Raw genomic sequence first — 26006 nt, 5'->3', positions numbered from 1 at the left:
AAGCAGCATCAGAGGAGCAGGAAAGCTGACGTTTCGGGTCTGGACCCGTCTTCAGAGCCCCCTTCCCCTCCCCCATTTCTGAAGAAGGGTCCAGACCCGAAACGTCAGCTTTCCTGCTCCTCTGAAGCTGCTTGGCCTACTGTGTTCATCCAGCTCTACATCTTGTTATCTCAGATTCTCCAGCATCGGCAGTTCCTACTATCTCTGCAAATATTATGACCCTGTTTCAATAAAGGTTGTAAGGATAGGCTCAGTAATTACAGACCACTGAGTTTAACTTTAGTGGTGGGGAAACTTCTAGAAACAATCATTTTGAATAGAATAAATAGTCACATGGAGAAAGGTAGGTTGATGAGGCACAACCAGCATGGATTTCTAAAGGGGTAATCATGTTTGACTAATTGGAGTTTTCGAAGAGGTAACAGAAAGCATTGATTGAAGTTAATGCCACTGATGTGGTGTATGTGGATTTTCAAAAAGCATTTAATACAATGCCATATAACAAACTTGTGAGAAAAGTTACAGCTCACAGAATAAAAGGCACAGAAATGTGGATACAAAACTGTCTGAGTAATAGGAAACAGAGAGTAATGATCAATGGATATGTTTCAGGCTGGAGAATGGTTTGTACCAGAGTTCCCCAGGCTTGGCATAGGAACCCTTGTTTATCCTGATATATAATAATGATCCAGATCTGGATGTGCAAGGAATAATTTAAAAGTTTATGGATTATACAAAACTTGGAAGCATTGTGAACTGTGAGGAGGACAGCATAGAACTCCAAAAAGGACATGGAGCAATTGTTGAAGTGGGCAGACAAACAGCAGATGAAGGCAATTCAGAGATGTGGAAAAGGCATTTTGGTGGAAGAATATGGACAGACATGTTTTTGCTACCAAAGTGTATAACTTTGAATCGGGGGTCGATGTTTCTATTCAAATAATCAATGTTAAAGGGTACAAGGAAAGGCAGGAAAATGACATAATGTTAGATTACTAATTTGGAGAGGCAGTGCAGACTGGATGGGCCAAATATTTAATATAATAAAGTGAAAGCTTGGACACAAAACTACACAGCAATGCCAACATCTTAGTAACCATTTGTTGTCTACCTTAACTCAGGTGCCAGCTCTCTCTTTTTGAAGATAAACCTGCTCCCCTTTGTTCAACAAAAACATGCATGAACAGCAATTACAATATTTTCCTGATATTCCGCCCCCATTCACCATTAATGATGTGGCTGAATTATCTCCGGGGTTACTGAGATCCTGTGTTTAATGCACCCATACGAGGGAGTGTCTGTGACATAGAGAAAAAAAAACCCAAGCTCCAAATTTCTACCTCCAACTGGAACTCCAGCACTTGGGAATTTGTTTCCCATAATCATAGAGTCATAGAGTCCGACAGCGTGGAGACAGGCCTTTTGGTCCAAACTGGTCCTTGCTGACCACGCTAACCCCATCTCCCTGCAGTTGGCCTATATCCTTCTTAAACCTTTCCTCTCCATGTATTCATCCAAATGTCTTTTAGATGTTGTTAATGTACCCTCCTCAATCACTTTCATTGGTAGCTCATTCCATATGCATATCACCCTCTGTGTAAAAAAGTTGCTCCTCAGGTTTCCATGTATTCTTTTCCCTCTTACATTAAACTGATGTCCTCTAGTCCTCAATTCCCCAACCCTGGGAAAAAGACTGAGTGCGTTCACCCTATCTATACCTTTCATGATCTTATACAATTCTATAAGATCTCCCCCTCAGTGTCCTACACTCTAAAGAAAAAAGTCCTAGCTTGTCCAACCTCTCCCTATAACTCAGTCCCTTGAGTCCTGGCAATATCCTTGTAAATCTCTGCACTCTTTCCAGTTTAATAACATCCTTCCTATAGCAAGGCAACCAAAACTGAACACCATACTCGAAGTGCGGCCTTACCAACGTCCTGTATTGCAACATAACTTCCCAACAGCTATACTCAAATGCCAACAAAAACAGAAATTGCTGGAAAAGCTCAGCAGGTCTGGCAGCATCTGTGAAGAAAAAAACAGAGTTAACGTTTCAGGTCCAGTGACCCTTCCACAGAACTGCCATTGCGATTGAGCTCGAGGTAAGACTGATGACAACCTTGTGTGTACGGTGGTACAATGCATTGTGTAATCACCAAAGTATTAAATAATTAGCAAACACCAACAAAACATTTGTAGTGCAATTAGCATATTTATTACAACAGTACTTCTTAAAATCCCCATCTCATGCCATTTCATCCTCCCCATGACATCTGTCATATGCCATATCCATTCATTCATTTTATTTTTTCTCAATGATCCCCATCTATCCCACCCCTTCTTCCAATGCTCCCCCTCTCTATTCAAAAGATGGTCTCACATCCCCAATTCAGTACGACCCAAGCACATCCCCCCACCCCTTTCCTTTGCTTTCCTACTCCGCATATCCTTCCCCCCAAATAAACTAAGTTTTTATAAACTAATTGCTGAGAAAAGAAGGCGATAGAATTCTGATATTGTGTAGATTCTTACCCCAGGCAATGTCTGTATTGAGTTATTATCCATCCAGAGTTCCTTCAGGCTCTGTAGCTGTTCCAGGACTTCAGGCTAAAGAAACAAATAACTGTGTAAAGCTATTCGTCCATTTGTACGGAGATCAGCATACAGATTGAATCAATACAGCTGGCTGCCACACTGACCTTATTACAACCTAATATAGATCATTTAATTTCCAAGGTAATTGGGATGCTGCTTGCCCTGTAAATATGCCTCCGAATTGGGGGCAATTAAATTAATATGAAAATTTTCTGTATGCATCCTCTGTTGTCCAAACTAATATACTTTTAAATTTTCCAACCTTTTCACTTGACCTTTGATGATTGCACGTTCAGCTATAGTGTTCCAAACCTCTCAAATTTCACATGTTGGTATCTCCAGTTGGCACTCCCTCTGTGTCAGCACAGATTTGCTTAAGCCACCACCTTTTGATGATGCTTTTTGAAACACAGAAATTAGGAGCAGGAGTAGGCCATTTAATTGTTAAGCCTTATTTTTAAGAAAAGGATCCTTGAATATGTCAACGGAAAAAAATAATGGTCAAGATTTTGCTTTTAGAAACTTTTTCTGCAATGATCAACAAAATAAGCATAATTCAAATATTCATGGAGAGAGGAACAGAGGTAGTTTTGCGAGTCCAACATGACTCTTTTTTAGAATTGAAGAAAAAAACTGATGAGCCCATTGAAGCCACCAAACAGGACTACTTGCACGCCAAACAGCGAAAGCAGCAAGTGATAGACAGAGCTAAGTGATCCCACAACCAACGGATCAGATCTAAGCTCTGCAGTCCTGCCACATCTAGTTGTGAATGGTGGTGGACAATTAAACAACTCACTGGAGGAGGAGGCTCCACAAATATCCCCATCTTCAACGACGGAAGAGCCCAGCACATCAGTGCAAAAGACAAGACTGAAGCATTCGCAGCAATCTTCAGCCAGAAGTGCCGAGTGGACGATCCATCTCGGCCTCCTCCAGTGGTCCCCAGCATTACAGATACCAGTCTTCAACCAATTTGATTCACTCCACGTGATATCAAGGAACGGTTGGAGACACTGGATACTGCAAAGGCTACCGGCCCTGACAACATTCCGGCAATAGTACTGAAGACTTGTGCTCCAGAACTTGCTACTCCCCTAGCCAAGCTGTTCCAGTACAGTTACAACGCTAGTAGTTACCTGAAAGTGTGGAAAATTGCCCAAGTATGTCCTGTACACAAAAAGCAGGACAAATCCAACACGACCAATTACCGCCCATCAGTCTACTCTTGATCATCAATAAAGTGATGGGAGGTGTCATCAACAGTGCTATCAAGCAGCACGTGCTCAGCAATAACCTGCTCAGTGACGCCCAGTTTGGGTTCCGCTAGGAGCACTCAACTCCTGACCTCATTACAGCCTTGGTTCAAACATGGACAAAAGAGCTGAATTCCAGAGGTGAGGTGATCGTGACAGCCCTTGATATCAAGGCTGCATTCAACCGAGTGTGGCATCAAGCAGCCAATGGGTATCAGGCGGCAAATGCTCCAGTGGTTGGAGTCATACCTGACACATAGGAGGATGGTTGTGGTTGTGGGAGGTCAATCATCTCAGCTCCAGGACATCTCTGCAGGAGTTCCTCAGGGTAGTGTCCTAGGCCCAACCATCTTCAGCTGCTTCATCAATGACCTTTCCTCCATCGTAAGGTCAGAAGTGGGGATGTTCACCGATGATTACATAATGTTCAGCACCATTCATGACTCCTCAGATACTGAAGCAGTCCATGTTCACATGCAACAAGATCTGGACAATATCCAGGCTTGGGCTGACAAGTGGCAAGTGACATTCACGCCACACAAATGCCAGGCTATGGCCATCACCAATAAGAGACAATCTAATCACCGTCGCTTGACAGTCAATGGTGTTACCATCACTGAATATCCCACTATCAACATCCTGGGGGGTTACCATTGACCAGAAACTCAACTGGACTCACCACATTAACAAAGTGGCTACGAGAGCAGGCCAGAAGCTGGGAATCCTGCTCCTGACTTCTCAAAGCCTATATACCATCTACAAGGCACAAGTCAGGAGTGTGATGGAATATTCCCCACTTGCCTGAATGAGTGCAGCCCCAACAACACTCAAGAAGCTTGACATCATCCAGGACAAAGCAGCCCGTTTGATTAGCACTACATCCACAAGCATTCACTCCCTCCACCACCGATGCTCAGTAGCAGCAGTACGTACTATCTATAAGATGCATTGCAGAAATTCACCAAAGATCCTCAGACAGCACCTCCAAACCCACAACCACTTCCATCTAGAAGGACAAGGCAGCAGATATATGGGAACACCACCACCTCCAAGTTCCTTTCCAAGTCACTCACCATCCTGACTTGGAAATATATTGCCATTCCTTCACTGTCACTGGGTTAAATTCCTGGAATTCCCTCCCTAATAACGTTGTGGGTCAACCCACAGCAAGTGGACTGCAGTGGTTCAAGAAGTCAGCTCGCCACCACCTTCTCAAGGGCACCTAGGGATGGGCAAGAAATGTTGACCAGCCAGCAACACCCACATCCCACAAATGAATAGAAAAAGAAAAATTCTGAAGTATCAGATCGGTCTTGAAACGCTAACTGTTTCTCTCTCCACAGATGCTGCTAGAGCTGTTGAGTTTCTCCAGCATTTTGTTTTCATTTCAGATTTCTAGCATCCACAATATTTCACTTTTATAATTAAAACACTATTTGGAAGAGTTAAAAAAAACTTAAATTCAATAGAACCATGGTCCAAATGTTTCAGTCTCTGGATCATAGGACACCAAACCGGTAAATATATTTCACTTTAATCAATACTACAAACAATACTGGCAGATAAATGGCATCAAACAGCCAAGCAGACTCAAATTTCCTCCCAGATTTCCATGCCAGGTGAAATCTTCAATGGCCTTCAACCGTTGCATTCCATTTGAATTTTCTACATATGATTAACACCAACAAGGGGAGAATCAATAAATCCCATCTGCCTCCAGTCACATCCCAGAGATTTCTCTATTTGATCTCAAGTAAACCTTATGATACAGCCTAGTTGACTCTTATAAAATTGCTCTTTCCACTAAGAGATTTGCTTCTTCCCCTTGTCCCATTTTCTACTGATAGAAAATAATGTTTTTCTGGGAAAGGTTTATTTCTTCTTCCTGAAGATCTGCCTTTATTTTCCACTCTGAGATGCAGCAAAACACCAGCTATAATTCAACATCCTCATTTCCATCCTGTTCTGATGAAATGTTAACTGCTTTCTCCTCACAGATGCTGCCAGACCTGTTGATTTTCACCAGCAATTTTTGCTTTAGTTTCAGATCTCCAGCATTCATAGTTCTTTGTTTTATTTTATTCCAATTAATTGTCTGTCTGCTGTTTCTTTGGATTACTCATATTTTCATAGTAATGTGAACCACATAAGAACAACTCATAAGTCTGATGATAACATTGTCAAGAACAACTTTAACTTAATCTCTCAGAAGTCAAAATAGTTTCAATTTGGATCTATAAGGACTTCCAGTAAAAGAAAATACAGACATTGTGCAAAGTGCTATTTTCATTACAACAAGGTTTCTTCAATAAAACAAAGCACTGCAGATACAAAAAACAGAAATTGCTGTTTCTGAAGAAGGGATTCTGGGCATGAAACGACAACTCTCCCTTCTCTCCACAGATGCTTCCAAACCTGCTGAGCTTCTCTAGCAATTTCTGTTTTTGTTAAAGGCTTCTTCAAATCCATAATTTCTACCACCCACAAGAACAAGAGGGGCAGACACATTGATATGCAAGTTTGCCTCCAATTCACATCATCCCAGTTTAGGAATACATTACAACTCCTTCAATGTCAGTGAGTCAAAATCTTGGACCTCTCTTCCTAATAGCATTGTTGGAGTACCTTCACTAGATAGACTGAGGTGCCTCAAGAACGCACATAACCAACACCTTCTCAAGGTCAAACAGAGATGGGGGAAACTGAGTTCAATTACATGATCCATTATTTTCTCAGTTAAGTTTATTTAGCAACAATGGCCAGGAATCCATTAATTAACAATTAATTGTATCGACTACATTTCATTGTATTTTACGGCCTTAATCTATAATCTTTACTCTAGTTTGCTAAATTCATCTTTATTGCATTATTCAGGACTCTATCAGAAACACAGAATCATAGAAAATAGGAGGAGTAGGCTAGTTGGCCCTTAAGCCTGCTCTGCCATTCATTATGATCATGGCTGATCATCCAACTCAGTCCCATGTTCCCACTTTCTCCCATACCCTTTGATCCCTTTAGCCCTAAGAGTTATATCTAACACCTTTTGTAAAAATTCAGTGTTTTGACCTCAACCATGTTCTGTGGCAGAGAATTCCACAGGCTCACTACTTTCTTTCATATATATCCTAACTTTAAGTTTCTCCCGAAGCTTGTTAAGCTTAGATGAACACTCTCCACTCCTGAATTCAGGGAGTGTTATGCTGCATTCAATTTGCATTTCTGGTGGTGAGTTGCCGTCTTGAACTGCTGCTGTCCATGTACTGTAGGTAGATGGAAGATGCTGTTAGGGATGGATTTCCAGTATTTTGATCCAATGACACTGAAGGAATAGCAAAATATTGTCAAGTCAATTAATGAGTGACTTGGAGGGGAAATGCAAGTTGTGCTGTTCCCATTTATCTTGCATTGATATATACTTGAGACAATTTCACTTTGATACATAGGCTGGAATATAATGCCAGCAATGTGAGTCATTACCACACCCCCAACCATGCCGCTATTTGGAGATATTGTCTTCTTCAGTGGTACAGTTAAAACAGGGGAAAGAACTGCTGAAGTTCCTGCAGTGTATTATGTAGATGATACACAGCAGCATCATGACATGCCGTGATGGGGGAGTTGCTTGAATCTTCTTGGGTTCTTGAGCCTTGGAGATAATGGAACAAGTCATTCATCATGAAATGCCCTACTTCTGCTTTTGCAGCAGCCTCTAGTTAAGTTTCTAGCCAGTAGTTATGCCCAAAACAGGCTAATGAATTCAGCAATTGGAATGGTATTGACTCATAAAGCTGAACAATGTGCTAAAAAGTTAGTACAAAAGCAATTCCTGCAGATGCTGGAAACCTGAAATAAAAACAGGAAATACTCGGAAATACGGGTCTGGAAAAACGCGCATATATAAATGGAAGCAGAACTTGTTTAAGTGTAGAATAATAAGTAATTGAATAACTAAAAATATTTACAGAAAACAAATGTATGTGAAGAAATTTTAAAAAGACTTAGGTATGATACAAAGTTTTTACAATGGGACAAGTTAGCCGAATGAAATGCATACAAAATGGGTGATGTGGAGAAGGATCCGGTGGCCCAAGAAAAATCTTTTCACAGCAAGAGTGCAGCCAGAAAAGTGATTGAATACCCTTCCTTCCAAAGCACTTCCCAATTTCTATTTTCCCAAACCTGGAAAAGACAACATGCCCATTTAAGTCTGAATCTTCCCATCCTGTTTGGAATCTTTATTTCTGATCCAGATCAACCTAGTCATTGCCCACATATCTTTGGTTTCTATTTCTCAGGCGAACTTCTGGGCCAGGAGGCTTCCCAACCAAAGCAGTACAGATGAGTCCAGAAATCCAAATGGTCAGCAGCACAGTGGATTGGCACTGAAAACACACACAAATGGCTTTTCAACAGTAGGTGCCATATTTTGTGGCTTAAAGGTCCTTAAGCCACTTTGACTGCTACTGAGAAGGTAAATGAGAAAGGGAGTAAGGTGGCACATGGGTGGCAGGTTAGTTTGGCAAGTGGATGTGGAGGCAATGTGCCAAGTAGGTGAGGAAGTAGGGTGCCAAGTGGGTGGTGGGTACAGGTGCTGGGTGGGTGTGGGAGTAAGGTGCAAGTAGGTAAGTGAGGGTTTAGAGTGAGTGAGGAGTCAGTAGAGGGATCAATGGCTAATGGGGCTGTGAGGGCAGCTTAGGTCAGTGGGTGGCAGTGGGATCAGTGAGGTAGGAACTGATGTAGGGGGAAGTCAGGAGGCAAAGTTGATGTGTGGTCATGTCCAAAGGCTGACAGGTTGGGGTTTCAGGTCTGGGCAGCAGGTGTAATGTCCAGAGGGAATGTGAAATTTTGTAAAAGGTTTCTGCATTTTCTGCGAAGAGGTTTCGCTCATCCTTACGCAGACAGGGAACAGATAAGGCTAGGGTCGATGGGGTGGTCAGGTCCAAGATAGGGGATTGGTGCCCAAGAAGGGTTGGAGAGTGTAGACAATAGGATCAGTTGTGAGTTAGGGGTGTTGAGCTTTACAGTTAGCCAAGATTTTAATTCCACTAACTTTTCCTGGCTAACTATTAAGGTAAGTGAATCAAAATCATCTTAAGTCTCTAACTCTATCGCAGAGTTGTGGACATTTGCAGAGAGCCCCAGATGTCAGGTTTCAACTTCCTGGTCAATTCTTTCAAAGTCAGCTACATTGGGAAATCTGCACTGTCCTGACATTGAACACCTGCCTACATTGCTGCAGCAACTATCATCCTATTGGAAAAATCTGGGCCATGGTCACTACCACCACTGTTAGAAAGAACATAGGAACTACAATTAATATTGACTTAAACAACTTGAAATGTTAAGATCAGAGTCTGCAAAGTGTCCAGAGGAAAGGCAGCAATATTCAAATTATTCTGTTTGTTTTATCTGATGCATTCGATCATTGTATCCTTTATTCTCCTCTCCGTTCGTCCTTTCCCTTCCTCTTCTCCCATTTACACTTTTAGTTATTTTTTCTCTAATCTGAAATATCTTTCTATTCCGAAGAATGGTCCCACAATCTTAACTTCTTTTTCTCCTCTGATCTGCTGAACTTTTTCTCTTGTTTTTTGCTCTTGAAGCTGACATTGGTGCCTTTTGTTACATAAGCCTGTGTGGCAGCCTGGTTAGTACTGCATTTGTGTCCCCTAGTATCAGCAGGATGCAGTGCCATAAAGGACAGGAGCTGTACAAACTGAGTCACTGGTACAGCTATTCAGGCATTTAGTCACACTGACATAGTTAACGGATATCTAACAATGACAAGGCAAAATACAGAAGGGAGATAGAAGGCTTGGTGAAGTGGTGCAATGAAAACAATCTCTCTCTCAATGTTGGCAAACTAAAGAACTAATCATTGACTTCAGAAAGAAAGGAGGAAGACATGCCTCTATCTACATCAATGGAACTGAGGTTCAGAGAGTGGACAGCATCAAGTTTCTCGGAGTGGCGATAACTGACAACCTGTCCTGGACCTCCCACATAGATGCGATGGTCAAGAGGACACAACAACGCCTCTTGTTCCTCAGGTGGCTCAGGAAATTTGGCATTTCCATAAGGACCCTCACCAACTTCTACAGATGCACTACCGAAAGCATACTGTCCGCGTGCACGATGGCCTGATATGGCAAATGCTCTGCCCAGGACATAAGAAACTGCAGAAGGTGGTATACACAACACAGACCATCAGGCAAGTGGGGAGTATTTTATCACACTCCTGACTTATGCCTGTAGATGTGGACAGGCTTTGAGAAGTCAGGAGGTGAGTTACTCGCTGCAGTATTCCTAGCCTCTGACCTGCTCTTGTAGCCACTGTGTTTATGTGGTGAGTCTAGTTGAGTTTCTGGTCAATGATGACTTCCAGGATGTTGATAGTGGGAATTCAGTAATAACAAATGAAGTGAAACTCTTAATGCAAAGGCACGTAGAGTATAAAAATAGCAAGGCTCGCTACAGTGGTCCAGGGGCTTGCTGAGAACCCACCTAAAGATTTTTGTATTGTTTTGGTCTCCATCTATGTCAGGAAGAATATACAGTATTGGTGATGATTTAAGAGATTAGTTACCTTGATTCCAGGATGAAGAGGTTGTTTTAAGAGGAAAAGTGGAACAGTTTGGAGTAACTCGCTGGAATTTAGAAGAATGAGGGATGGAACTTACAATACAAGATTCTTGGGCAGCAATCAAACAAAACAGGGAATTTGCTATACAAAGGGGAGTGTGACCGTGTATGCACATGCACATAAGTATGGAGGGCAGTTAGTAAAACGGTGCTCCTCATTAATGGACCTGAAAGATTTGGCGTGGGCTGCCTCTCCCCTGCATGCTGCCAATACGGTCACTAATGAACCTATTAATACCTGTCATTGGAAGAGCAGTTAGATGGTGACAGTCAGGTAGACTGCTTTTTGCTCGGGACTGAGGTCAGGTCACCACGCATTTTGGTTCATTGGAGAGGTTGGGAGTGGGCTGTTGGGTTCTTGCCGGGGCCATGCCTAGAGTCAGTACGGGTATTTTTGTCTACAGCTCCCTGACATACTGAGTGAGTCTAGCCCAAAGGCAAGTGCACCCTTTGCAGCTTAACCTCCCACAGGCAGTGGATGGCAGGCACAGCAACAGTCAACGGCCCAACACCTCGAGAGTATTCCAAGAGGAGACTGTTGGGAAGCCTGTATGTGGTTCCTCCTCCACCTAGGTTCTTGCATCGCCCTGTTTCCTTGTGAAGAAGATGTACTTTGAGTAAACTGAAGGTCACTTGACTCTTTGTTGCCTTGTGCTTGTGGCTAAGCACCAATAGGTGGAGCAATGAAGCACAGGTCTGTGCATATATTTAGCAAATTCAGAGTGATAGCACTGGAGTACCATGGCAGCAACCAACCTGTGCATGGAGGGAACCAGACGCTTATGTGCCTGAGACAGCAGGGTCCCATCCATTTTACTGAAGTCCTGTAGCCTTTGTGTCAGGTTGCCCAGTGCACCAACATGTGTGCTGCTCCTGTGCCTGCTTGTGTATTTGCATGAAGTCCCCGGTTGCCAACGCCGTGGACTCCTCTCCTGCCTGGTGCTGAACAGGTGCCTTATGTCTGGCAGTGCTCCCAGTGCAAGCAACCTGGGCGTTTCTTCCTCAACCAGTGCAGTTGTCACTGACAGGTGCTACTGACTCTATTCTAGCTAATGTTATCTCCAAGCTGGTGATGCTTTTTTACTTGGAGATTTCTGCAACTCACAGGAGTGTTCCCAGTCTTCACCAGTCAGGGCCAAGATCCTCTCTTTGTAGGGGAAAGGAAATGAATATCTGGCACTCTGTCACCTGTCCTGGCCCTGTTATAGGCAATTTACTTCTGAAATGAGAGAGAGGGGAGGGATCGAGTGAGATTAACCTGGGTAGCACAGTTGTTCATGCTGGTGCAGTTTAGGAAAAGGTGGTGAGGTGTCCCAAGTAAGTGAGTAGGCAGCACAGAGGCCAATTAGGGTTAGTAATGTGGGGAACTGTAGGGTAAGAGCAAGCAAGGGAATATGCTGCATGCAGAAGTGACAGTGGTACAGCATGAGCCACGGTGGGAGGTATGTGCTGTAGCAGAGATAGTGTGTGTGAGGCAGCAGAGAGAAATGATGGAGTGGAGAAGGTCATGCACCTTCTGCCTGCACTGCTGGACATACTTCTGGACTGTGAAGATTGCACTGACCAAGGTGGCAATCTCTGACCAGGTTGGCAGAGTCTGACGGTGCAGCCTCCCTGGCAGTCCTCCGAGAAGTGGACAGCCTCCTCCGGCCCATCGTGTCCATCAGGACCTCCAAGTGCCTGTTCATAAAGTGGGTGCCAAATTCTCCTCCTCTGCCTCACCTGGGGTGAATGTCTGCAACTGTACAGGGCAGCTCTGGACTGCTAGAGCTTGACCAGGTACACAATGGCATTTTAAATATTATGTCAGCATGTTGATATATGTTTAATGGGAGATTTAGGGAAACACTGGATGAGATAGTTGTCACAGGATTGTGGCAGCTAGTTAATGTGACAAGTTTCAGACAACTGCATGAGAAAACTTGCTCAGCCTTGCAAACAGACATCCTCCATAAGAGTCACTAAAAATGACATTTTGCCAAAAGATAGTAAGATTCAGACCAACATTTCCCCTTATGGGGGACACAGCACTCGCGGAAACTGTTTCCAAATAAAGGGTCTCTCTTCTAAGACAATGTTGAACATGAACTTCTTTTCTCAGAGGGTCATGGACATTTGGAGTTCTCTGACAGAGTAATTGAGCCTTGGTCATTGAACATACTCAAGGTTGTGTTTGACAGATGTTTTGATCTACAAAGGAGTGGAGTGTTATGGAGGGCAGCCAGGAAGATGGATTTAAAGCCAAAATCAGATCAGCCATAATTTGTTGAATGGTGGATCAGACTCAAGAGCACAAGTGGCCTACTTCTATTTCGAAAGGACTCATGTTCATTAATGGAGAGGGAAAAAGGCAAGGATGAGGTCATTACTACTTTAGAAGTGATTAGGCACTGGGTCATTGCAATAGCTTGCTTGTACAATGCCAGATGAAGGGGAAGAGTGCATCTGGCAAAGGGTCCTGCTCGATCTTATATAGAGACCATCAGCTCTCACGCAGCTGTGGCATGCCCAACAAAGGAGGCATCAAAAGGCTATAGTAAACAGTCAAGGGTCACACATGATGTTCTATCAGGAGCACAGAGTCTACAAGAACAGGCGAAGCTATCAAGGACATGATGGAAAACCAGTGCAGAATAGGACTGAAACTCTTCTCTCAGTGTGTCACAGATATCTGTGCCATGTCAGTCGGAAAGTCACTACTCATTCCACTCATAGCCACAACCTAAGGGTAGTGCTGGTAGGGTAAAGTGTTACCCATCACAATTATCTTTGATAAAAACAAAGAACTGTGGATGCTGGAGATCTGAAACAAAGAAAAACAAAAATGTTTCTGGAGAAACTCAGCAGGTCAGGCAGCATCTGTGGAGAAAAAATAGAGTTAACATTTTGAGTCCAGTGGGCAGTTCTGAAGAAGGGTCACTGGACTCGAAACGTTAAACCCTCATTACCTTTGATCTGATTGACTATCTCAGCCATCTCAGTGGGCAGTTAAGAGTCAACCACATTGCTGTGGGTCTGGAGTCACCTGACGAGATGGCAGATTTCCTTCCTTAAAGGGCGGAAATTAGTGAATGTTAGTGACATCAGAAGGACATTAGTGAATCAGATGGGCTTTTACAACAATGACAGTTTTGTGATCACCATCATTAATACAAGCTTTATAATCCAGTCATGTTAATTAAAATCGAGCTTCACCTGCTATTGTGGTGGGATTTGAACCTATGCTTTGACAGCAATAGTTTGGATCTCGATATCACTGGGGCAATGACATTACCACTATAGCACCATCTCCCAAAGCCAATACAGTAAAGGTCATTATGACTAAATTTCCTCTCAGTTGGATTATTTCAGAGGATATTTGTGGAGATTGATTGCAACTCATAGTCAGCTGCACACTGCTGAATCACGCACAGTCACAGATGCCCTCATCACCAAAGCTTAAGATGGGAGTTATATACAGGCCTCCTGGTGGTAGTCTGGTTAGGTGCAAAAACAAAAATCAGGAGACAGAAAATGCATGCAAGAAAAGTACAATTACAAATGGGAGACTTCAACATGCATGTGGACAGGGAAAATCAGGTTGGTAGCAGATCCCAAGAAAAGGAATTGATGGAATGTTTACGAGATGGTTGATTGGAGTAGATTGTGGTAAAGCCCATTATGGAGCAGGTAATTCTGGATTTGATGATGTGTAATGAAGCAGACTAGATTAAGCAGTTTAAAGTGAAAGAACCCCCAGGAGGCAGTGACCATAAAATGATAGAATTCATCCTGCAGTTTGAGAGGGAGAAGCTGAATCAGATTAATGTTATTATAAGTGAGTAAAAGGTAACAACAAAAACATGAGGGATGAGCTGGCCAGAGTTGATTAGAAGGTAACCCTCATAGGGAAGTGGAAGAGCTTCAATGGTGGGAGTTTCTGCGGATAATTTGAGAGGCTCAGCAGAAAATCATCTTAAGGAAGAAGAAACAAACTAAGAGGAGGATGAGGCAGCCAAGACTGACAAGGGAAATCAGAGACAGCATAAAAGCAACTGATAAAGCATAAAGTGTGGTTAAGATAATTGGAAAATCAGACAATTAGGAAACCTTTAAAAACCTGCAGAGGTTAACTATAAAAGCAAAAAAAGGGGAAGATGATGTAATATAAGGGTATTTTAGCTTGTAATATAAAAGATGATTGCAAGAGTTCTTTTCAACATATAAAACGCAAGAGAGAGAAAAACAAGGGTGAACATTGGACCACTGGAAAATGAGGCTAGACAAACAGTAATGGGGAACAAAGAAATGGTGCAGGAACTGAATAGCTATTTTGCATCAGTTTTCATGGTGGATGACATGAGTAGCATACCAGAACTTCAAGGGAGTCAGGGGGCAGAGGTGAATTTAGGGGTTATCACTAAGGAGAAGGTGCTGGGTAAGCTGAAAGGTCTGAAGGCGAATAAATCACCTGGCTCAGATGGGATTTGAAGGAGATAGTCGGGGAGATTGTAGAGGCATTAGTGATGATCATTCAGGAATCAGTTGAGTCAGGGACGGTCCTAGAATCCATTAAAGAGGATAAGATTTCAGAGTACTTGGAAGTGTATGGTAAAATAGGCCTGAATTAGCACGGCTTTGTCAAGGGAAGATCATGCATGACAAATCTGTTAGCATTCTTTGAGGTGGTAATGAGTAAGTTAGACAAAGAAGAGCCAGTGGATGTGATCTATTTGGATTTCCAGAAAGCCTTTGACAAGGTGAAGCACAGAAGGCTGCTAAATAAAGTAAGAGCCCATAGTGTTCTAGGCAAGACATTGGTATTGATAGAGGATCAGCTGACTGGCAGAAGGTAGTATTGCAAAGTTGGGTAGAGTACTTGTGGATTGGAAGGCAGTATGTTAGAATTTGGAGTTTGTAAAATATTGACTTTTATAAAATGATAGTGAGGGAAAACAGTGTGTGGTCCCTTTAAAGAATGATGTGGTTTTATAGGCTTGGAGATCTAAAAAATGTCTGTGGGCAATTTGTGGGTCTGCAGGTGGACAGAGCAGAGCACCTGAATTGTAACATTTGTATCAAAAAGCTGGATAGTTAGCAGGCCAAGCCACAGCTTTGTTTTGTTATCAAGACAACAAACTTGATTTTATGGTTTGGACAACATCGGACTAATTCTATTGCGAGAACTGATATGCCATCAAGGATATAAAAGATGAGGGCATTTGGAAAATTAGGAGAGAACCAACTGCCATCTGATAAGATATCAGCTCTCTCAACTCTTGGAGAAAGCATTGTCTAATTAATAAAGGTACCGTGGCACCCTTAGCTAATATACCAAACAGAAGAACTCACAGGGAGAACATTCCTGACAGAAGATCAATGGACAAGGCACAGAATATTCTGGAAGACATAACCTAACTGTAATTTTTAGAAACTAAGTTCTATTTTTTTTATTTTGTTTTATTTAAGTGGGAATTGTATTTATTAGAAGAGCATACCATTCGGGAATAGTTGGTAGCTAGAGGGGAATTGTTTAGTTTGTTAATCTTCAGTTAATTTGTTCAGTTAGATTTAGATAAACAAATGGTTACTTGTTGATTATAGAGTGAGTGGCAAGAGTTTATTTCATTTAACCACTCCTTTATAACAGATCAGGGGTGAGAGGCAGGTTGTACCACTTTTCACACTTCTTTTAACAGATTATAGGGCAAGGTGAGCCTCTCTGGGTGTTTCAGTTTCAGTTTTAGTTACGGGGTGGGGGGGGTGGGTCAACCCCCACTTTATAACACTAAACATTGGGATAAAGTGGTTATTTTCAGGATGGCAGCTGTGGTTAGTGGAGTTCCGCAGGAGTTACATTATACACAAATGATCTGGATGAAGGAATTTACGGCACTGTTACTGAGTTTGCAGATGACACAAAGATAGGCGGAGGGACAGGAAGTGTTGAGAAGGTGGGAAGGCTGCAGAAGGACATGGCAGACAAAAGTAGAGGCAGATACTGTGCGGGAGAGTGAGAGGTTATGCACTTTAATAGGGATAGCAGCGCTGATTATTTTCTAAATGGGGAAATGCTTCAAAAATCTGAAGCACAAAGTCCTAGCACAGGATTCTTTTAACATTAACATGCAGGTTCAGTTAGCAGTTAGGAAGGCAAATGCAATGTTAGCATTTAATTCATGAGTCATAGAGTTCACTTTCAAGGAATTATGCACCTGCACCCCAGGCCCCTTTGGTTTGGCAACATTCCGCAGGGCCTGGGCATTAACTATATAGGTCCTACCTTGCTTTGCCTTACAAAAATACAACACCTCACCCTGATTTAAATTAAACTCCATTTGCCATTCCTCAGTCCATTTGATCAAGGTGCCATTGCACTCTGAGCTAACCTTCTTCACTGTCCATCACACCAACTATTTTTGTGTCATCTGCAAACTTACTAGCTATAGTTTCCCCTGGATTCAATATGATCTAACCTTGCTAATCAGTCTACCATGTGGAACCTTGTCAAATGCCTTGCTGAAGTCCATATAGACAATGTCTATCACACTGCCTTCATCAATTTCTTTGTCACTTCTTCAAAAAACATAATCGAGTTATTGAGACACAATTTCCCATGCACAAAGCCATGTTGACTATCTCTAATTAGTCCTTGCCTTTCCAAATGCCTGTAAATCCTGTCTCTCAGAATCCCTTCCAACAACTTACCCATCACTGACATCAGGATCACCAAAATTTCCCTGGCTTTTCCTTAGCACCTTTCTTAAATAATGGCACCACATTAGCCAACCTCATCCGTAGCTGTTGATGATACAAATATCTCACTAAGAGGCTCATCAATCTCTTCCCGAGTTTCCTACAAATTCTGGGATACACCTGATTAGGTCTCAGGGATTTATCTACCTTTATGCATTTTAAGACCTCCAGCACCTCCTCTTCTGTGAATTGGACACTCCTCAAGACAACACTATATTTTTCCTTAAGTTCCCCAACTTCCATGTCCTTCTCCACAGTAAATACTGAGACAAATTATTTGTTTAGTATCTTGCCCATCTTTTGTGGTTCCATCGTAGACAGCCTTGTTGATCTTTAAGGGGTCCCATTGTCTCTCTAGTCACTCTTTTGCCCTTGCTGTAGAATCTCTGAATTCTGCTTAACCATATTCGCTAAAGCTATCTCATGTCCCCTTTATACCCTTCTGATTTCACTCTGGAGTATACTCCTACTGCCCCTATACTCCGCTAGGGATTCACTCGATCCCTGTTGTCTATACTTGACATATGCCTCCTCCTTTTTCTTGATCAGGGCCTCAACTTTTCTAGTCATTCAGCATTCCCTATGCCTACCAACCTTGCCCTTCACTCTATCAGGAACATATTGTCTCTAAACTCTTGTTATCTTATTTTTGAAGGCATCCCACTTTCCAACTGTCCATTTACCTGTAATAATGTCAAAATTGGCCTTAATTCAATTAAGAATTTTAACTTTTAGATCTGGTCTATCCTTTTCCATCACTATTTTAAAACTAATAGAATTATGATTGCTGGCTCCAAAGTGCTTCCCACTGACATCTCAGTCACTTGCCAGTAATTGACAAAGAGACGAAGGTAGGTGAGGACCTGGAAACAATCATAATTACGGAAGAGGTAGTGTTAGGCAAGCTAATGGAGCTAAGGATTGATAAGTCTCCTGGGCCTGATGGAATGCATCCCAGGGTACTAAAAGAGATGGTGGGAGAAATAACAGGTGCACTGGCGGTAATTTTCCAAAATTCGCTGGACTCTGGGGCAGTCCCAGCAGATTGGAAAACAGCAAATGTGATGTCACTGTTTAAAAAGGGAAGTAGACAAAAGATGGGGAATTATAGACCAGTTAGCTTAACCTCTGTAGTGGGGAAGATGCTTAAGTCTATTATCAAGGAAGAAATAGCAAGGCATCTTGATAGAAATTGTCCCGTTGGGCAGACGCAGCATGGGTTCATGAAGGGCAGGTCATGCTTGACAAACCTTTTGGAATTCTATGAAGACATTACGAGCAAGGTGGACAATGGGGACCCAGTGGATGTGGTGTACCTAGATTTCCAAAAGGCCTTCGACAAGGTGCCGCACAAGAGGCTACGGCATAAGATAAGGATGCATGGCGTTAAGGGTAAAGTATCAGCATGGATAGAGGATTGGTTGACTAACAGGAAGCAAAGAGTGGGGATAAATGAGTGCTATTCCAGCTGGCAGTCAGTGACTAGTGGTGTGCCTCAGGGATCGGTGTTGGGACCGCAATTATTTACAATTTATATAGATGATTTTGAGTTGGGGACTACATGTAGGGTGTCAAAGTTTGCAGATGACACTAAGATGAGTGGCAGGGCAAAGTGTGCAGAGGACTGTGAAACTTTGCTGAGGAACTTAGATAGATTGAGTGAGTGGGCAAAGGTCTGGCAGATGGAATACAATGTAAATAAATGTGAAGTCATACATTTTGGTAGGAGTAATAGTAAAAAGGATTATTACTTGAATGGTAAAAAGTTGCAGCATGCTGCTATGCAGAGGGACCTGGGTGTCCTTGTACATGAATCACAGAAGGTAGGTCTGCAGGTACAACAAGTAATTAGGAAGGCAAATGAAATTTTGTCCTTCATTGCTAAAGGGATTGAAATTAAAAGCAGAGAGGTTATGTTGCAGCTGTACAAGGTGCTGGTGAGGCCACACCTGGATTACTGTGTGCAGTTTTGGTCTCCTTACTTGAGAAAGGATGTACTGGCACTGGAGGGGGTGCAAAGGAGGTTCACTAGGTTGATTCCGGAGTTGAGGGGGTTGGCTTATGAGGAGAGACTGAGTAGATTGGGATTATATTCATTGGAATTCAGAAGATTGAGGGGGGATCTTATAGAAACATATAAAATTATGAAGGGAATAGATAAGATAGAAGTAGAGAGGATGTTTCCACTGGTAGGTGAAGCTAGGACAAGAGGGCATAGCCTCAAGATTAGAGGGGGCAGATTTAGGAGTGAATCGAGAAGGAATTTCTTCACCCAGAGGGTTGTTAATCTGTGGAATTCCTTGCCCAGTGGAGTAGTTGACGCTACCTCAGTAAACGTTTTTAAAGATAAGGTAGATTTTTTTTGGAAAATAAAGGAATTAAGGGATACGGTGAGAACGCGGGTAAGTGGATCTGAGTCCACGAAAAGATCAGCCATGATCTTATTGAATGGCGGAGCAGGCTCGAAGGGCCGGACGGCCTACTCCTGCTCCTAGTTCTTATGTTATGTTCTTATGTTCACTGCCTTATTTCCCAAGAGAAGGTCAGGCTTTGCGCCTTCTCTAGTAGGTCCATTCACATACTGAATAAGAAAATTTTCTTGTACACACTGAACGAATTTCACTTCATCTAAGCCCCTAACTCTATGGCAGTCCCAGTCTATGTTTGGAAAATTAAAATCCTCAACATTACAACCCTATTATTCTTACAGATACCTGGGATCTCCTTACATATTGCTTCTCAATTTCCTGCTGACTATTGGGAGTACTATAGTACGATGCCAGTAAGGTGATCATCCCCTTCTTAGTTCTTAGCTCCATCTATATAACTTCACTGGACGTTCTCCCAGGGATGTCCTCCCTAAGTACAACTTTAATGTCATCCTTAACCAAAAATGCCATTTCCCCTCCTTTCTTAATCCCCCTTTCCATCCTTCCTGTTGCACCTATACCCCAGAACATTAAGTCCTGCCCCTCCCTGAGCCACGTCCCAGTCCCATGTTCCAACCATGCCCTGAGTTCATCTGCCTTATCTGTTAAGCCTCTTGCATTGAAATATATGCAGTTTAATATATTAGTCTTACCTTGCTCTTTGCCATGCTCTTGCCTGCCTTGACTATTTAACTTGCTCCCCTTCTCAACTGTACCAGTCTCCAGCATCTCTTTTCTCACTATCTCTTTATGTCCCAACTCTCCCCCTACACCCTGCGCTGGCTAGTTTAAAGTCTCCTGAGTGGCACCAGCAAATCTCCCCGCCAGGATCTTAGTCCCCTTCCAATTCAGGTCCTTCTTATACGGGTCACTTCTACCCTAGAACAGATCCCAATGATCCAAAAATGTGAATCCTTGCCCCTCACACCAGCCCCTTGGCCATACATTCATCCACATAGCACTGGAAGTAATCCAGATATTATTATCAAGGACCTATTTTTTAACCTCCTGCCTAACTTCCTGTATTTTCTCTGCAGAACATTGTCCCTTTCTCTAGCTACGTCTTTGGCACCAACAGGTCATTCTCCCTTTTCAGAATTTTCTTTATCCATTCTGAGATATCCTTGACCCTGGCACCAGGGAGGCAACACACCATTCCAATGTCTTGCTGATGGCCGCAAAAACGCCTGTCTATGCCCCTGACTAGACAGTCCCCTATCACAATCGATCGCTTGGAACCTGATATACCCCTCCACAGTTCAGCCAGTCAGAGTATCAGAAACCTGGCTGTCAATGCTATGGGCTAGAAACATGAGCAGGAATATATAGCTAAGGCTCTGATATGGCCACATTTGGAACATTGTGAGCAGTTTTGGGACCAATATCTGAGAAATGATACTAGAATTGCAGGGGACCCAGAAGAAGTTTACAGCCAAGGATGAAGGGCTTGTCAAATGAGGAACGAATGAGGTCTCTGGGTCTGTATTTGATGGAGTCTAGGAGCATGGGGGGATCTTGTTGAAATTTACAGAATACTGAAAGGCCTGAATTGAGTGAACGTGGAGATGATGTTTCCACTGGCAGGACAGACTAGGACTTGAGGGCACATCCCCAGAGTGAAGGCTGTGGAATTCAATTCATTGAGTGTATTTAAGACAGAGATGGATATGTTCTCGATTATTAAGGGGATCGAAGGTTATTGGGAAAAAGGCAGGAGAATAGGGTTGAGAAACATATCAGCTGTGATCAAATGGTAGAGCAGATTTGATGGGTTGAATGGCTTAATTCTGCTCCTATACCTGATAGTCTTATCGGTCATGGATCAGCTACATTGAAAGGTTGAGCTTGTAACTCACTCTGTGAAACATCACCTACGTTGCCTGCCATCTTCATTCAAATTGTGATTGAACAATGGAAATTGAAATGGCTGTGACCACACTTGGAGTTGGGAGGCAGTAAGCTTTTTTTTCTCACTGAGCACATGTGCTGGACATGTGAGCGATCTGAGGTCCTTTGAGGGTCAATTGCATTAATCAGGCAGTTTCACTTTACAGATGAAGACAACTGTAATCATAGGATTCGGAATGTAAACTGCACACACTTGCACTCCCTAATGATTTCATCAGTAATGAGCTTCCATACATTCCCACCCAACTTATATTTATGTCTTTATTCAACGGTTTCAAATTTTATGGGATAAAATCCTGATCACAATTAATCTTGGCCATGTCATTGGTCATTACTGATCGATCACAGTCATTTCTATAAGATGTCCACAGGGACAAGCTGTACAAGCCAAGCTGATTTCATCTCACCTTGAACTGTAAGTATTTGACAACATGCTCTTTTATGCAATGTTTCCTTTCTTGGGTGATGTGGGGGTGGAGGTGACCATTAATAATGTAACCTTGATGTATTCATATTTGCACTGCAAGGACTGTGCTACATACAGCGGAATAAGATCCAGTTTGTCAAACGTCCTTGTGGTCGTGTTCCATAGCCCTCCATGTCAGAGTTCTCTATGTTCCATTCTATGTAGGACTACTGTCATTTGTGTGTGATGTGAATGGTAACTGTTTACATTTCTAAGAACCTGTTTTGTTTCTGATGTTCCACAAATTGGTTGCAAACATGATCAATGGATCCAGCCACAGTGCCATGATCATTCATTGAGTGTAAGGATGTTGTTGCTTGGAATGTAAGTTGTCCAAGTGATCCCAGAAACAAGTGCAGCTTTTTTTTGTTTCTTCTTCACTTTTGCTGTTGTTGAATAAAAGTGAATGTTTTCAGTCATTTGAAGGCTTTCCAGTTTGTGATGTTCCCACCATGAACAATAAGATGATGTTGAGCTACAGTGTGCATTAGGGAAAGATTAGCACTTCCTTGGACAAGATTTTAAGATGGGTTGATGGAAAACCTGTGTAGCTTGGTACTTAGTAGGAATACATTTATGAACGTGCACTTGCATTTGCAATGAAGTGTCACACATGCCATCTATGTGCTTTCAGAAGCATTATTTTTTGTTTCCCCTCCAACTATGTGCACTGGGGGGAAGCAGCTCTTGGCTGGCAGCACTCAATCTGGTGCATGGTTGGACTTTAAAAATAGCACTGATGTGAAGCCTTGCTGATCCCTACAATAGCAAGTAGATCCACAGTTTTTAAGCAAAGTGCATCATAAGCAAGGCACCATTGGGATTTGTTGCTTAAAAACTATGGAGTGAAGCCCTCCATGAAACTCACTCAAATTAACACTTAGCTGATTTCTGGTAAAATTTAGCCCATTAATTGTAACCGAGCCCCCACCCTTTTGCAGACGCTGCCTGCCCTGTTGAATATTTGTAGCGTTTTGTTGTTTTTGATTCCAGGCGGTGACAGATTTTGACCATATATATCCAACTAATGTTACACATATGTTTGTTGGGTTCTCAAACTCCTTTCCTCATCTGAATGATTTTGCATCAAAATTGTGAGCAAAATTGTCATGCTCAACATTGATGCATGTTTTAAATGGCATATACCAACAAAAAGAATGAAAGGAAGTACTGCCAAAGAAACTTCATAAAAGTACAAAAATGGTTGCCAGCAAGACAATGGTTTGCAAAATCAATTATATTGAACGCAGCTAAATGGGAATAAATATGATTAATATATATAAAGGTTATTTTTAAAAGAACAACTGAATTTATCATCTCCTTTGAAGAAACATGCGTGAATTAGACAACTTTCAGGATTCTCATGTTCCCTTACTGGCAAAATATTCACTTAGACAGGGCCTAGTCTTAAGTTGGAAGATTTGATATTGGACCAATTTTTAATAATTGTTCAATTTAAATGAGGTGCAAGTAACAGTTTCAAATTCTTGTTTGCTTCAAATCGGTCAAATGTGTTTACAACATATTGGGGATACCAAGATTCGTGATGTCAAATGTTCAATTTTACAATCCATGTCAACCATCTGCAAAGGTCAAGCAAGGCCTCAAAAATTAGGTCATCCATTTAATTAAAAATCAGCATCTCAATTCATTATTGTAGAACCTTCATGAAATCTATTTGCCTTTGATATAATACTTTTTTTTGAAAGAAGCACCAATTCCAGAAGTTCTGCAAACCAATAAATTCTAGTGTGGTCCTCTTCAATGTTTTTATGTAACTTTCAAATTAATAACCAAATAAGGCCTTGTGAATATTTTTTAAAAAACCGACTGTTCATTAAATTTCCAATTTTCCCAACGTCAGAAGAGCTCAAATAGCAGGATTATTGAACGACTTTTTTTTCAAACCCTTTTAAAAGTTGGCTTTATTTTGTAAATATAGGATGAATACTCAACACAAGGCCATTTTGGAACTTAATCCTGGAGTATTCCTTTAAAAGTAATTAACATATTGTTTAAATCCCATTAGAAGTATTTTTCAATTAAATATCTAATTTTAACATACAGTTCACACTTAATGCTGGGATTTTTTTCTTACAAAGTTGTAAAACATATTTCGACCAGAAATAGATATTTAAATATATTAACAGTAGCACTTTAGGCATAATATAAATGGCTACTGAGAGTGTGATTTTCCTCTCCCTGGAGGGGCTGAGGAACATGGCAAGAAGGGCGAATAATTGCACACATTGGTTCTGGAGCCTTCTTCTCATCTCTTCAGCAATTAAGTGCCGAATGAATAGGTCGATTGGGGATTTCATTGATTCATCAGCAATTACAGTCCTAAAGTAATTAACATCCATTTAAGGGCCCAAACTCTTCAGTGGCCCAATGGGGCCTGCTTTCAGGAAAGGAAGAAAAATAGATAATTGAGGAAAGCTGCATTCTGGGTTGGAGTGGGTAAGATAAAAGCTGGGGCCAGTCAGGTACAGGATCAGGATGGGTGTAGTGAGAGGATGGTTGATGGAAAAAAAAACTTCCTCCCCTTTAATGCATGAGAAATAAAATGAAAAGACTTATCTTCTCACTGCTGGATTGCCTGAAGACGAGGTCTTAACTGACCTGCTGGCCTCTAATTGGATGGTAGCTTAAAAAGCTGATTAGATCTCAAAACTGCTAGTAGTCAGCTATAGAGTAGGAGAGCAGCTAAAACTGCCATTTCTACAACCAGAAGCCAGGAATCTTCTCCCTCTAACAAATTCTGTGTCCTACTAAGTCCATCTGTGGAAGAAACCTCCAGCTATTCAACTATAGAAACCGTTGCAACTGCTGAATTCTGACTTACAACCCCTTCATTCTGAAAGAAAAACCTTCAAGCCAGGCTTGCAATGAACTGACTTGAGACTTCTATGTTTATATGTACCTTTTATCTGTATCTACTTTTAATCTTTGCTCTTCTACTTTAATTAATAACTGTATCACATTGCTTTACTTTTAAATTTACAGAAATAGTTGCACATTAAACTAACCTTTAATCTGGTATTTAAAATTAAAGCATTGCTGTTTACATTTAATTTGGAACACTCAAACTAAATGGGAGCTGTATGGGCTCTATTAGTTCACAGTTCACTAATCATGTGCTGACATGCTTTGTAGTCATGACACTATTTCAAGGACAGTCCAAAGATGTGCAAGTGAGGTAGATTGGCTATGCTAAATTACCCTGTAGTGCCTAGGGATGTGTAGGTTAGGTGTATTAGCCATGGGAAATGTAGAGTTACAGGAATATGGTAGGGGGTGGACCTGGGTGGGATACTCTTCAGAGAATTAGTGTCGACTTGTTGGGCAGAATGGCCTGTTTCTATACCATAGGGATTCTATTCTACCTTGAGTGTCCATCTGCTCCACTGGGGAGGAAATCTTGATCCGGGAGGTTGCAGGTTGCAGGTGTCAGTAGTGATCTGCCATGAAAGCCTGAGCCTCCTAATGCACTGGAGCTCAAACCTGTTAACAGAACTACCCCTCTGCCTGTAGTCTCACCTTCTTTCATTTGGAACTTGGTGCCCCATTTTACCCTACTCTGTGGAGTAGCTTATGTCTGACGAGATGCTATTGGAGATGGTGCAATTGCTTCAGCTCTCATGCTGTGGTGAAGGATGGCAGCAATTAAGTACAGCTCAAAGTCAGTTAAGTGCAAGATCCGTGAATTGTATTCTAAGAAGTTAACAAACACCTGTCAAGTCACGATAACAGCCTTCCAGACAAGAAAATCATGAACACCAAAGACTCATCTAGTCATGGCTGGAGTGCTTCAGTTTCACTGAACAGTACTCTTCCCATTGCACACTTACCTGGGTGATCCAGTTAAGTTTCAATCACAGAAGGTAGGTCTGCAGGTACAACAAGTAATTAGGAAGGCAAATGGAATTTTGTCCTTCATTGCTAAAGGGATTGAAATTAAAAGCAGAGAGG

The 26006-nt window shown here is 42.0% G+C and overlaps 1 protein-coding gene across 1 annotated transcript in view; it reads right to left on the bottom strand.

Annotated features, from left to right (window-relative positions):
* lrrc7 (leucine rich repeat containing 7) overlaps positions 1-26006 on the bottom strand; it is a 256311-nt gene that overhangs the window by 140914 nt on the left and 89391 nt on the right. The window contains 1 exon segment of the mRNA XM_048602082.1: positions 2533-2607. Coding sequence (XP_048458039.1) covers positions 2533-2607 — 75 coding nt within the window.

The sequence above is a fragment of the Rhincodon typus genome, chromosome 10 (assembly GCF_021869965.1).
Source record: "Rhincodon typus isolate 14 chromosome 10, sRhiTyp1.1, whole genome shotgun sequence".
Classification (NCBI taxonomy): Eukaryota; Metazoa; Chordata; class Chondrichthyes; order Orectolobiformes; family Rhincodontidae; genus Rhincodon; species Rhincodon typus.
The sequence above is the reverse complement of the archived record's forward strand: the minus strand, read 5'-3'. Positions and strand labels throughout refer to the sequence as shown.